This window comes from Narcine bancroftii, chromosome 6, assembly GCF_036971445.1.
Source record: "Narcine bancroftii isolate sNarBan1 chromosome 6, sNarBan1.hap1, whole genome shotgun sequence".
Classification (NCBI taxonomy): Eukaryota; Metazoa; Chordata; class Chondrichthyes; order Torpediniformes; family Narcinidae; genus Narcine; species Narcine bancroftii.
In genome coordinates this window covers 236,673,429-236,688,742 of record NC_091474.1, presented here as the reverse complement: position 1 = coordinate 236,688,742, position 15,314 = coordinate 236,673,429, and the positions used below count along the sequence as shown (strand labels likewise).

The 15,314-nt window shown below is 44.3% G+C and overlaps 1 protein-coding gene across 1 annotated transcript; it reads left to right on the top strand.

The window, feature by feature from the left end:
- The first annotated feature begins 213 nt into the window (after positions 1-213).
- Positions 214-13,326, top strand: LOC138737381 (uncharacterized). Its single transcript, XM_069888127.1, has 5 exons — positions 214-249; positions 300-376; positions 6,537-6,709; positions 7,109-7,187; positions 12,954-13,326. The coding sequence occupies exons 1-5, from the start codon at positions 214-216 to the stop codon at positions 13,210-13,212; spliced, it is 624 nt and encodes a 207-aa protein (XP_069744228.1). The 3' UTR covers positions 13,213-13,326.
- The last annotated feature ends 1,988 nt before the right edge of the window (positions 13,327-15,314 follow it).

Sequence of the window (15,314 nt, the reverse complement as noted above, 5' to 3'; positions counted from 1 at the left end):
GATTTAATAGGAACCTGATGGGTAACTTCTTTGCGCAGAGAGTAGAGAGTGGATGCAACAGCTGCCAGAGGATGCGTTTGAAGCAGGTGCAATTGCAATATTGAAGAAGAAAACTTGGACAGCTACAATAGATTTAGAGCAGTGGTTCTTAACCTTTTTCAGACTAAGGTGCACCTGGCTTCTGGCCTAACATGCCTTGACCCTCTCGTGAGAATGACTGAGCAATATTTTCAAGTCAAACGCAACTCTGTAAGAAACACATCTTGATTTCATTTAAAGTATTTTATTTATTGTTAAAGACACACATAGAAGGACGCTCTGGCCCACAGGCTGAGCACCACCGGTTTGAAGGAATATGGGCCCTGCACAAGGCCTAGTAAGGATGGGACATTTTGGTCAGAGTGGGTAAGTGCAAATTGGTGTTGGGTGTCTCACCCAAAACACCTCTCGCTCAAAATAAATTAATTCTGTTAACAATTAATAATAAATATCTAAAATATACTTGGTCTCAGAGTGGGATCAAGTATAACAAAGATTGTTTTGAGCACAGACAATTTATGACATTTGAACAAATCAGGAATAAATATGGAGTTTTAAATATATCTTTTTTCTGCTGTCTTCAGTTAAGATCTTATTTAAGGGGTAAATTAGGTCCAGCTCTGACCTTACCGCAAAGTACTGAAATAGAGACTCTGGTTCAAAGGGAGATCACAAAGGAATTTATCTCAAAAATGTATTTCTTACTTTAAGCGGATGCCTCTAAACAAGGGCTAGATAAGTAAGAAAGAGATGGGAATCAAATTTTGCTATAGAAATTGATCCATTTTGCTGGTCTGGCCTGTGTCAAAACAGCATGAGCAATGCAATTAATATAAGGTATAGGCTGGTGCAACATAATTTTTTCATCAGCTGTAACTTACCCCACAAAAATTAAATAAATTGAATCTGAATTATCCAATTTATGTTTCAATGCAGTCAAGATATAGGGAATTTTTGAATTTGACCTGATCATGCCCTAACGTGAGATCCTTCTGGGAAGATTTGGAAAATCTCCTTGAACAAATTACTGGAATTTGATAACCTCAGGTGAATTTTTTTTTTTGTTTGGGGGTGTGGAGTTAGCAGATATAAGGCCTACAAAGAGGCTGTCGAAATATCAATTGAAACTAGTGGTGGCCAGGAAATGCATAGCCATGACTTGGAAATCTGACACCCAACTGAGTCTGACCCACTGGAAGTCAGAAATGCATGGCTGCGTAACCCTGGAGAAGATTACTTACAACCTCAGAAATTGTAACATGTTTTTAAAAATATGGAAAACCTATTTAAGATACAAGGGGGTCAACCTTCGATGATTCCCCCCTCCAATCACAAATACCACTATCTCCAACCTGGCGATGTCTATGTCAAGACATTTATCACTTAAGGGAGGAAGTAAGCTCTGGATGAATCATGTCATATTTCATCTGCATGTAATTAGTGCGTTTGGAAAACAATTGATTTTGTCACATCATATGGGAAAATTACCTCTTCTTTTCTTCCTTTTCCTTTGGGGAGGGAGATCTTTCTCTTTTTTTCTTTTTTCTGTTTTCTTCATTTTTTTCTGTTTCCTTCTTTCCTCTGAAGGATTGGCCCAGTGTGTAATTTTGTATTGATAAACAATAGTGCAAAATTTGATCACTTTGATAATGTGTTGATTCTTTTAGACCAATGGTTCTCAACCATTTTCTTTCCACTCACGTCCCACTTTAAGTAATCCCTGTGCCATAGGTGCTCTGTGATCAGTAAGGGTTTGCTTAAGGTGGGATGTGGGTAGAGAGAAAAAGTTTAAAAACCACTGTTCTAATTGTCCCTCATTGACTCGTTATGTGCACGGTTTCACCACTCCAAAAGAAATGGACCATTTTTCTCAAGCAAAATATTTCAGTAACAGTTGGGTCGAGAGCAGTGATTGTCAACCTTCCCTCCCCACTCACATTCGTTACTAATCACAGAGCACCGAGGGCATAGGGAATATGGTAAGTGGCATGTGAGTGGAAAGAAAACGGTTGAGAACCATTATTCTGGAAAGTAAATTTACAACTAAGAAAATTCAAAGGTGGAAAAGTTGGGCTGAAGGCCCTGTTTCCATGCTGAGTAACTCGATGTGTACTGACATGCAGTAAAGACTTTGTTTTGTACACTATCTAGACAAATCAACCTCAAAAGTTCATGCAAGAATAAAAAGAGTATTTTTTATTTATGTTCTCTCTAATTTTTAGTAGTCAATGTGCGCAAAAATCTTATGTTGTGTGAATTCTTTTCTTGAAACAGAAGTATGTGCACACTGAATGCTTGTGCAAATGCAAACTTGAAACTATTTCAAGGTAATTTTGGCACAGAATATCTCTCACAGCCAATAAAACTGTATTAACATGTTTTAATACAAGACAAGGATGATTGCATCCTACAAAGTAGCGTATTTAGTTAAGATTTTATTCTATACTTTAAACCACTTTGTTCAATTTGTTGTTCCATTAAATAAAGTATCAATGTGCCACAACGAGCAAATGGAGGTTGGCTGTGTTGAGCGAGAAGTGTGAAGGAAACAAGCCGAATCCAGCAATGGCTCAGTATGAACTCCTTTACTGAAAACCAAAATACCTGTGATTCAAACACCCGTGCCCCTTCCCTTTAACCCCCACGCCCAATGGGGCGGAAGGGACGTTGCCTTCCCGTGCAAGGCTCACCCCGCATCTAAAATCCTGCTAGATGTCGTTGTTTGCTTTCCTGTCTATGACTGCTGGGGCTGGTTTTCTTGCTGTGTATGTGAGCTACGCTATGTGGGTTTCTTATTTTTATTTGATGCAATGTCTAAATAAATTAATAAATCAAAATCGATTAACAAGTTAACAGAAACTGTTAACCATTAACTAAGAGATTATTTTCAATACCATATAACCATTTACAGAGCAGAAACAGGCCATGTCAGCCTTTCGAGTCTGCACCAGTTCACTCGAACAACTCCACTAGCTCAAACCTCCCACTCTCCGCCAATAACCCTCCAGCCCCCTCACCTCCATGTACACATCCAACCTTCTCTTAAATGACAGAAGGGACCCTGCCGCAACTATCTCATTTGGAAGTTCATTCCATTCTGCCACCACTCGCTGAGTGAAAAAGCATCCTCTAATATTTCTCCTAAAGTGTTGCCCACTTACCTTTAACTCATGGCCTCTTGTTCCAACCTTCCCTACCCTCAGGGGAAAGAGTCTGTTTACGTGTAGTCTAGCTATTCCTTTCATAATTTTAAATACCTCAATCAAGTCCCCTCTCAGTCATCTACATTCCAATGAATAAAGTCCCATTCTCCTTAATCTCTCCCTGTAATCCAGATGCTGTAAGCCAGGCAACATCCTTGTAAACCTTCCCTGCACCCTCTCCACCTTATCTATATCCTTTCTATAATTTGGAGGCCAGAACTGAGCACAGTACTCCAAAACTGGCCTCACCGATGCTTTAAACAGCTGCAGCATCACCTCCCAGCTCCTATTCTCTATACTATGATTTATGAAGGCCAGCATACCATATGTCTTCTTAACCATCCTGTCTACATGGGAATCCACCTTCAATGAACTCTGTACCATAACCCCCAAGTTCCTCTGCTCCTCTGCGTGCCTCAATGCCCTCCCCTTAACTGTATATGTCCTATTCTAGTTATTTTTACCGAAATGCAACACCTCACACTTGTCTATATTGAAATCCATCTGCCATCTTTCAGCCCACTCTTCCAAACAAACAAAATACTTCTGTAACCCAAGAAAATCTACCTCACTATCTACCACTCCCCCTGTTTTTGTATCATCCGCATATTTGCTTACCCAGTTAACCACACCCTCCTCTAAATCATTAATATAAATGATAAACAATAAGGGACCTAGCACCGATCCCTGAGGCACCCCGCTTGTCACAGGCTTCCAACTTGACATACAGTTGTCCACCATGACTCTCTACTGTCTATCTCCCAGCCACCTCTGAACCCATGTCACAATCTCTCTACTAATTCCTAGTGACTAAACCTTCCTTATTAACCTTCCATGTGGAACTTTATAAAAAGCCTCACTAAAATCCAAATAGATCACAACCACTGCTCTACCTTCATCCACCTTTTTTATCACTTCCTCAAAAAACTCAACAAAGTTCGTCAAACATGATTTTCCTTTTACAAACCCATGCTGGGTGCCCCTAATCAATCCCTGCCTATCCAAATATGTGTACTATCTCAAAGAATACCCTCCATAACCTTCCCCACCACCGAAGTCAAACTTATTGGCTGATAATTACTTGGCCTACACCTACTGTCTTTTTTGAACAATGGAACAACATTCGCAACCCTACAATCCCACGGCACCACACCTTCCTCCAGCTATTTGTTCCCTGACCTCCCTTAAAGTCCTGGGAAAAAACCCCATCAGGACCAGGAGACTTATCCACCTTAATTGACCCTAGAAGCTCCAAAACTCTCACTTTACTAATCTCTATCCTTTCCATAACTAAGCCCTTTACCTCTCTTATCTCGTATAGCCCAATGTCCCTTTTCCTTGTGAATACGGACAAGAAAAATTTGTTCAATATTTCTCCCATCTCATACGGTTCCTAACATAGTTCACCGGTCCCATCATCCAGTGGACCTATTCTATCCTTAACCCTCCTTTTACGTGTCACATATCTGTAAAAGCCCTTAGAATTCACCTTCGCCTTATTAGCTATGGACACCTCATACCTTCCTTTTGCCTTTCTAATTTCTCTCTTAAGGTTCTCCTGCAGTCTAAGTAATGACCAAACTTCTCCTCAATCCCTTGTTTTTTTTTATATTTGGTGTAGGTCTCCCTCTTGTCCTGAACCAACTTCTTAATTTCACCAGAAAACCATGGCTCCCTCAAACCTTTAGTCTTTCCCTTTAGACTGACTGGAACATAAAAATCCTGTATTCTCAAAATCTTACCCCTAAATGCCCCCCAAATTTCCTCTACATCCTTTCTGGCAAAAATAAACAACTCTCTGCAAATCCCTTCACATTTTTCAAAATCTGGCCTTCCCCCACTCGATGACCTTCAACCTCGGACCCGACCTATCCCTTTCCATCATTAAGTTAAAGCTAATGGACCCATGTTCACTGAATCCGAAGTTCTCTCCAACGCTTACCTCCGTCACCTGCCCCATTGCATTCCCAAATAACAAATCTAACACTGCTCCCCCTCTAGTTGGCGTCTCACATATTGCTGCAAAAAGCAATCCTGAACACAATGCATAAATACTAAGCCATCTTGCCCTTTTACTGACTGCGTTTCCCAATCTATATTTGGAAAATTGAAATTCCCAACCAACACCACCCTATTTCTACTGCACACCTCACCTATTTCCTTGCACATTTGCTCTTCTAGTTCCCTTTCCCCATTTGGAGGCCTATCATATACCTCCATAATAGTAACCTCACCCTTCTTATATTTCAGCTCTACCCACACTGCCTCCCTCGACGAGCCGTCCAGTCTATCTTGCCTCAGCACTGCTGTAATATCCTCCCTGACAAGTAATGCCACACCTCCCCCTCTTAATCCACCAACTCTGTCACATCTAAAGCAGTGAAATCCTGGAACATTCAACTGCCAGTCACAACCTTCCTTCAACCACGTCTCACTAATGGCCACAACATCATAATGCCACGTGTCAATCCACACCTTTAGCTCATCCAGCTTCCTTACTACGCTCTTCGCATTAAAATAAATACACCTCAGGGATCTCCTACATCCTACCTTCTTCATATCCTCCTCTCTTCCATTCTCAGAATTTTCACTACAACATCTTTTTACTACTTTTCCTCCCTCAAATTATTTAAGCCTCTCTTTCCTTAGCCTACAAACCCTCTCCCTGCTGTCCTGCCTAACTTGAAACCCTGTCCCCAACCATACTAGTTTAAACCCCCCCTTGACAGCCCTAGCAAATGCCCCTGCCAGAAGACTGGTCCCTCTGAGATTAAGATGTGACCCATCATTACGGTATAGGTCCCATCTTCCCCAAAAAAGGTCCCAGTGGTCCAAGAACTTGAAATCCTGTCTCTTACTCCACCCCTTTAGCCACACGTTCAACCTCCACCTAATTCTATTTCTGCCCTCACTGTCACATGGCACAGGAAGCAATCCAGAGATTACCCCCCTTAGTGGTCTTCCTTTTAAACTCCTTACCCAACTCCCTATACTCATTCTGAAGGACCACTTCCTCCTTCTTTCCAACATCATTGGTACCAACATGTACCACAACCTCAGGCTCCTTACCCACCCCTTTGAGGATGTTCTGAACGCGCATATTCACATCCCGGACCCTGGCACCAGGGAGGAAAACCACCATCTGGATTTTTTTATCATGTCCACAAAAGTCTGTCCTCCTAACCATTGAATCCCCTATGGCTATTGCCCTTTTCCTCTTATCCCCACCTTTCTGGGCCACAGAGGTTGACACTACATCTCTGCCCACCATAGTCTGACTATCCCTCTCCTCAGTACTCAAGGTGGAGTACAGATTTCTGAAGATTTCAGACTCGGGTGCTTGCACATGAACCTGACCCCTCCCTTTCCTCCTCCTAATGGTAACCCACTGCCCCTCCTCTTGTGGGCCCTGTGCGACCATCTGCCTGTAGCTCTTGTCTACGATAGCCTCATTCTCCCTAACCAGAGTGAGGTCATCGAGCTGCAGCTCAAGTTCCCTGACTCAGTCCCTTAGATGCTGCAGCTCAGCCCACTTTGTGCACACGTGGATGTCCGGGAGACATGAACACTCCATGACTTCCCACATGTGTCACTAAGAGCAGAAAACTGCCCTCACACTCATCCTGCCTCCTTCTCCTCACACCTTATTAAATTAACTGTGAATGCCTTACCTTTCATCCAGCACGCTTGTCCTCAGCCTCTGCTCGCCAAAGCCTCTCGAGCCAAAACCTCAAGGACACACTCCTTCACTGTGCCACTCACTCACTGGGCCGATCCTTGCTGGCCGCTCACTTATACTTACCCTCCTTTTATTGGCCCCTTGACCAATTAACCCCCTCACTCTATCCAAGCTCCTCCTTCTCCAGATAGTCACCCGAACTCCAGTCGCAGCCTCCTCTGGCTCACAGCCCGAACCAAGTGGGCCCAAGACCTCGGAAATCTTAAGTATGATTATTAATTACTACATTATTTTAAGTAATTTTCACTTTTTGTGTGCCCATTAAATTCCTGTGTGTGCTGATTGCAAAACAGGTCTGCACATGCACAGCTTAGAGGGAACAGCAGTGCAGGGCTAATGTACAACAAAGCTTTGTGTCAAATCAGAGAATACAGGGCATCGCATTAAAGAGAAAAGTATATTTCAACCGTGCAAAGCCTACATTTTAATTAATAAATGATCCATTCAAGGCTAGAAGGGCTTCCGTGCAGAAGTGTTCTGTGGTTCTATGGTTCCGCAATCTAGTTGCAGCAAGACAGAAACTTCCTCTGAATCTGGAGGTGCGTGAGCCTCTTGCCTGACAGGGTGGGGGAAAGAAGGGAGTGTGACAGAGCTGGGTTTCCTTTAATGTGGTGGCTGCTCTCCAGATGAAGCTGTGGTATTAAAGTGAATATTAAAATAATTTAGAAGTATTAAAGTGACTTAAAACACAAGATAGAAGCCTGGTGTGTGAGAGATTAAAGGGAGGCGCTATGAATGTGGTACAGACCCGTGTGATCTTCATAAGGCACCGACAGATGGCTTTGGGGCAGAGGCAGTGCAGATAAGGAAGGCATGTTTTTGCTGAATGTGGAGTAAATGTTCTTATTATTCAACCTTGATACAGGGCTATAGGGGAGGGGCTACCAAGGGTGTGACTTACCTTGTATGTAATGATAATTGACCTTATATGTAGAATAATGATGTCATCTTTTAGCTCGTCTTGTTTACTTGAGTGTATAAAAATTGATACATTGCATGTTCAGATGGAGACCCCCAGAGTTTGGTTTCGAGTAAGGATTCTCTCAGATCCAAAAAAGAGATAACCATATAACCATTTACAGCACAGAACAGGCCAGTTCGGCCCTATAGTCCATGCCATAACAAATCCCCACCCTCCTAGTCCCACTGACCAACACCCAGTCCATACCCCTCCAGTCCTCTCCTATCCATGTAACTATTGTAAGGTAAAACATCATGAGATGGGAATGTGTAGGGAGTTACCCTGTACAGGGCAGTAACAAGAAGGGGAGGTGTCCTTGTACTCCTGTTAGGTAAAACATCATGAGATGGGACCGGAGAAGGAGTCACCCAGTACTAAGGAGTAACAGAATGCATCCTTGTACTTACAAGATAAGAGAGACATTGATGGATTGAGAGGCAGGAAGCTAGCAGGGAAAGGATAGCAACAGTTTTAGTCATTGGACAAGTAATGATATGATGATGTTCTAAGCATGTATCCAAGGGTATAAAAAATCACCATTTTGCTGATAACGGCAGAATGCATTCTCCGGCTAACTTTGTTAGTCGCAAGTGTTACAATCCGGTAATAAAGAACAAAGAACCCTGATTTCGACTCAGCCTGGTGTTTGTCTCACTCATTCATGAACAAAGCAGACCTAACACTATCCAGACTTTCCTTAAATGTAACCAATGATCCCACCTTGACCACGTCTGTCGGAAGCTCATTCCACATCCCCACCACCCTTTGCGTAAAGAAATTTCCCCTCATGTTCCCCTTATAATTTTCCCCCTTCAATCTTAAACCATGTCCTCTAGTTTGAATCTCGCCCACTCTTAATTGAAAAAGCCTATCCACGTTTACTCTGTCTGTCCCTTTTAAAATCTTAAACACTTCTATCAAGTCCCCTCTCAATCTTCTACGCTCCAGAGAAAAAAGCCCCAGTCTGCACAATCTTTCCCTGTAACTCAAACCTTGAAATCCTGTCAACATTCTCGTGAACCTTCTCTGCACTCTCTCTATTTTGTTTATATTAACCTCCCTACTCTTGAATTCAATACTCTGATTTATGAAGGCCAACATTCCAAATGCCTTCTTCACCACACCATCTACCTAAGTATCAACTTTGAGGGTACTATTTACCACAACTCCTAAATCCCTTTGTTGCTCTACACATCTCAATAGCCTACCATTTAATGCATATGACCTATTTAGATTTGCCTTTCCAAAATGTAACACCTCACACTTATCTGTATTAAATTCCATCAGCCATTTCTCAGCCCACACCTCCAGCCTTCCTAAATCACCTTTTAATCTACGGTAATCTTCCTCACTGTCCACAACACCACCAATCTTTGTATCATCCGCAAACTTGCTTATCCAATTCTCCACCCCTACTTCCAGATCGTTAATATATATAACAAACAATAGTAGACCCAGGACCGATCCCTGAGGAACTCCACTAGTCACCGGCCTCCAATTAGACAAACAATTTTCTACCACTACTCTCTGACATCTCCCATCCAACCACTGCTGAATCCATTTCACTACCTCCTCATTTATACCTAATGCGTCCACCTTTTTTCCTAACCTCCTGTGGGGAACTTTGTCAAAAGCTTTACTAAAGTCTAAATAGATAACTGTAACAGTTCTCTATGCTGTGTCCTTTGCAACGGAAAGTGGCAGTTTCGATACAACACAGCGGGGTGGGGGGGGGGGGGGGCGGCGGGTAGTGATGATGGAGTTGAGGCAAGTTGGCTTTCAACAGGAGGAATTTTCAACCTGGTCAAGGCGTTGTAAAAGGAATGGGACTGTGACAAGAAAGGGGTTAGGACAACAAACTGTGGGACTAGGAGTGTGAACATTTAAAATGAAGAGCAAAGACACATGAGTGTCATGTGTGTGGGGTTGGTGGATCAAGATTCTGTTTATTTTTATGCACATGTGGCGGCCCGCAATTGCGGAGATCGGGCCGGCACATCACACGGCAGCAGACGCGGACACAGATCGCTAAAGCAACTCCCAGGACAACGAACCGCAAGGGTAGAAGCTGGGGCAGCATCAGACCAACAGCCCTAAAATCAAGCTGCCCAGCTAACTCAGCAGAAACATTCATATGCATGGATGTTCCCGCCTGTTATTGTTATTCATGTGGCTGACACTCAGTCAATCAGCAAAAACAGCGGGAACTTGAACAGTATAAAAGCAGCCTTTCCAGCCCTAATAAAGGAATGAGCTTAACCTGCCACACTGTGTGTGTGTGTGTGTGTGTGTGTGTGTGTGTGTGTGTGTGTGTGTGTGTGTGTGCGTGTGTGTGTGTGTGTGTGTGTGTGTGTGTGCGCGTACATGTTTCTTTGTAGCGTTCAGCTACAAACACATATTTCGATCATTTGCCCTGGAAAGGTATACCAAGAGATTCTGAAAATACAGCACCACGATCAAGACAAGCAAAAGGGAGCTCCTTCAGTGACATTGAGTGTCTGGATCCACTGATGCCATCACTTCCTGCACCCCCGGCACCACACGGCCTCCTGCCCCATCCAGTGGGGAGTGGGGGAAACATGAGGTGAATTATTCATGGGAAATAGGATAAAATTTAACATTTTTTAAATGAACGGTAGCAGGCCCTTCCAACCCACAATCTATGCCACCCAATTACGCCCAATTGACCTACAAGCCCCGTATGTTTTGAAGGGTGGGAGGAAACCAGAGCCCCTGGGGGAAACCCATGCAGACCCGGGGAAGATGTATGGACAGTGCGAGATTCGAATCCCGGTCACTGGCGCTGTACCAACGGTGCGCTAACCGTGGCACCCACCATACCACTTTGATGGGAAAACATTTGTCAGGTGCATCAGAAGGGGTTCTGGTCGCTGGCACCAAAACAGCTTTACTTTAACTGTGCCACCCATAACGGGACTTCTCCGCTTGCAAATGGAATAGACAGACTGAATGGCCTCCTCTAGTTTTAAATTTAAATTTAAAAAATTAAATTTAGATATATAGTGCAGTAGCAGGAACATTCAATCCATGAGCCCATGCTCCCCAATTAACCTACACCTCCCCGGGATGCTTTATTTTTGAAGGGTGGGAGGAAGTCAGAGCCCCCCCCTACAGAACCCGCACAGACATGTGGAGAACATGCAAACTCCTTACAGACAGCACAGGATTCAAACCCCAGTCCCCATCGCTGCTGGTGTAAAAGCATTACACTGACTGCTATGCCCCCCACCCCCAAATGGGCTTCCCATTTATGGAAAGATGGAGCAGAGGAACTGGCCTTACTGAGCTCAGGCTGGCTATCATCAACCATGCATTTTGGACAAATCGTTCAACGATCCATTTAATCCCCACATCCCCCATTAACTCCATTCCCTTCCCTCCCTCCTGATTTTACCACTCGCCTCCATGGAGGAAATTTTGCTATGGTCAGTTAACCAACCGAATGGAATGTCTTGAGCAGGGATTGGAGCCCTTTGAGAAATCTCACATAGTCAAAGGCCGAACTCCACACAGACAGCACTTGCAGGGACTGTGAAGAAGCTTCATCAGCTGCACCACTGCGTCTGCACCATAACAACCCGGGGGCAGAGATGTTTGTCCCTTTCTTCCTTCAGTTTCAGCAATCTGCCTTCATCTGTCTTGCTGTCACCGGCCATCCTTGTTGAACTCTGTGCAGGATTGGTACTTCTGATCACAATCGCCCAAAGGCTCAAGAAACAATAAGCAGTTTATTAGTTTCCCGAAAGGAGACAATTGCAGCGAAGCAGCCAGGGGTCATGTTCATATAATAGGTGGGTTACTGAACCAGCAGGTCTGCAGTTCAGGTTTATTGATCCACAATTCCGACACACAACTTCAAACCAAATAAATTAAATAAATTAATTAACCAGTCTTAATTTATTTACTTTTTAAATTTAATTCAATTTAAATGTTGTGATTCAGCACACTAACAGGCCCTTGGTCATATACCTTGATGAAGGACTTAAGCCCGACATGTTGGCTATGTACCTTTACCTTTGCTCTATAAAGTACACTGTTGGTCCTGCTGAGTTTCTCCAAGTGTTCTTGCTTGTTTTGTTTCTGCAATAACAGGACCTTCCGGCCCATGAGCCCAAATACACTGATTAACTGACAAACCCCAAACATTTTTGAAGGGTGGGATGAAACTGGGACACCTGGAGGAAACCCGTGCAGGTCACAGAGAGAGCGTACAAACACCTTACGGGCAGCGCAGGATTCGAATATGGGTCATGACATAACCCTGCTGCCCTTTGGACTTGGTGGCAGGGACAAGGGAAGCTGCAAATTGTTGCGAGGACCTCACTGGTTGGAGTGAGATGGTGATTTATTAAGACATCATTGTGTGGTGATATGTAATTGCACCACTAGGTCACCAGGGGTCATCCCAGTGACCTTGTATATAAAACAGTCCAGAGCTACAGTGTAGCCTTCCAGGTTTGCCTTGCAGAGAGACAAGACCTCTTAGTGTTCATATTAGTTTATTAAAGCTGTATTATACTCGCACTGCTGGTGTGGTTATTGTCAGTACAATTTAATAAACTAATATCATAGCTACTAGGATGAAAGCTGCTTCTGCTCCAATACGCATTCCCGACCACCTGGAGACTCTTCCTGAGGAATGGAATCCGGGGACAACCAGTACACACATGTATCCGAAGGCAGAGACGGCGAGGGACCGCTGTACTGGAATCGTGGTGGAATGTGGGGAAGACCACAGAAGTACAGCAGTACCTGCATGAGAGAGGGATTGCTACCAGCCACACTACAAGTTACAATCCCAGGGGGAATGGACAAGTCAAAAGGGAAAATGCCACTATCTGGAAAACAGTCCTCTTGACCTTAAAAGCAAAAGACCTCCCTGTTATACTATATGGCAAGAAGTGTTTCCAGAAGCCCTACACTCTATACGTTCTTTATTGTGTACTGCCACTAACATGACCCCACATGACCGTATCTTTTCTTTCACAAGGAAAGCCACGACGGACACAATGCTGCTTAAATGGATGATGACACCGGGACCTGTTCTCCTCTGGAAGCACTGCAGACCCCACAAAGCGGACCCGCTGGTGGATCAAGTGGAGTTGAACTCTCAGTACACCTTCGTCACATTCCCAGATGGAAGAGAAGACTCGGTGGCCACCAGGGATCTCTCGCCGGCCGGATGTGTGAACAACCCGGAGGAAACACAGATGTCTACGATCAACAAGGAACGCAGCAGCAGTCACTAGAACAGTCGTCCATCAAGTCACCCCAGAGGACTAGACCACCCACCCCAGAAATCAGGACCTTGGGTACGCCTGCCCCACAAAATATCACCACCCTAGACTTGATGGCAGGACCTAATCCCATACAAGAGGATCCCCCGCCCACATGGCCATCTAGTACATCCCACTCCCACACCTCCACCAAGAAAGGCCAAAAGGCAGACCGCACTCCCCACCCCTATACCACTACCGATGAGGTCCAGAAGGCAACGGAAGCCATGAAAAATTTTGGACTTATAAACTTACAAACAAGGGAGGGGGGGGGCGGGGGGAATAACAATTTTTAAGGGGGGCTGAATGTGGTGATATGTAATTACAGGGGTCATCTCAGTGACAGTCTAGTCTTCCAGGTTCGTCCAGAGAGACAAGATCTCTTAGTGTACATATTACTTTATTAAAGCTGTCTTATACTCACACCGCTGGTGTGGTTATTGTCAGGACACATTGCTTTTCTCTTTCACAACATGGCTCCACTTTGTCAGTGGATTTGCTCTTTGCCTTCTGCCAACCTGTTGATGACACCACAGTTGTCAGCAGGGCTACAGACGGCAATGAGGGAGCCTACTGGAGGGAGCTGCAACAACTTTGCATTCAAAGTCAGCAAAACCAAGGAACTGATTGTGGATTTCATTGAGGAGGAAGTCAGCGCAACACAAGATCGAGAGATCAGCAGTGGGAAGAGGTTAAGAACTTAAAACTCCTGGGTGTCAACATCCCTGATGATCTATCCTGGGGCCCTCATGTTGATGCATTCATGAAGAAGTCTTGCCAGCAGCTTTGAGAAGATTTTGTACGTCACCAGAGACTCTTGCAAATTTCTACAGGTGGACCGTGGAGAGCATTCCGAATGGTTCCATCACTGTCTGGTCGGAGGTGTCATCGCACAGGGCAGGAAAAGACTGCAGAGAGTGGCGACCTTGGCCAGCCCCATCACGGGCACTAGTCTTCACTTCATCAAGGACATCTACAAGAGGTGGTGCCTCAAGAAAGTAGCCTTTATCCTCAAGGACCCTTACCATCCAGGCCATGCCCTCTTCCCATTCCTACCATTAGGAAGTAGGTACAAGGAGCCTGAAGACGCAGACCCAATGTCACAAAGACGGCTTCTTCCCCTCTTGCCATCAGAATTCTGAGTGGACAATTAACCCAGGAAATACCTCACTTTTTTCTCTCCTTTTGCATTTTTTTTAAACAGTGTATTCATTGAAATGTAATTTTTGGCAATTTTTGCACCTGTAGTGCATACTAATGCCGCAATAGATTTTGTGACCTGATTCTGACTTTGACAGTTCGAATGGATGGCATGGTCTCACAGATTAAATACATCAGCTTCCCGCAGGAAGCAAGCCCATCACCACTTTACTGTGGCAACCTACCTCTGGGCATTACTGTTGCTACAGATCCACTTCAAGACATACTCTAGCTATACCCCCATAGCATGAATTAAGTGGTGCCCACATCTCCTCTATGATCCCATGCAGCACCGGCGCACCTCAAGGATACCTATTCAGTTTCCTACGGTGTTTTTCCTTCACCTATGATCAAACTCTGAGCTAACCCCATCTTCAAGTTGGCTGACAACACCACGATTGTGAATCAGATTTCAGATTTATTATGCATGACATAAACCCTGAGATTTATTTTCCTGTGACCCACCAGAATCACCCCTTATTGGTAGTGGAAAAAATACTGTTCACAATGTACACGTGTAAGTACATAAAGAAATATAAACAAACTGACTGCGCAAAACAAAGATAGAGAAAAAAAATCAATAAAGAACAAAGTCAGAGTCCTTAAATGAGTCCCTGATTGAGTTTGTGCTGGAGGAGTCTCATGGTGGAGGGGGAGCAGCTGCCCCTGAACCTGGGGGTGTGAGTCTTGTGGCCCCTCCACTTCGTTCCTGACGGCAGCAGCAAATGCCTGCTGGATGTATCCCTGCATGGTACGGGAGATGGACAAGAATGAAAGAAGCTGCAGAAGCTGTTGAATGCAGCGCAAAATTCAATGCAACCGCCCCCCCCCCCCACCCCACCACCCACCCACCCCCTTTCCCCTCTATCTCTATC

Coding starts and splice junctions, on each gene's coding strand:
- LOC138737381 (XM_069888127.1), top strand. CDS start 214: ATGACTGAGCAATATTTTCAAGTCAAACGCAACTCT. Junction 250..299: donor TTCAAGTCAAACGCAACTCT/GTAAGAAACACA, acceptor TTATTGTTAAAG/ACACACATAGAAGGACGCTC. Junction 6,710..7,108: donor CCTCATTCTCCCTAACCAGA/GTGAGGTCATCG, acceptor CTCCTTCTCCAG/ATAGTCACCCGAACTCCAGT.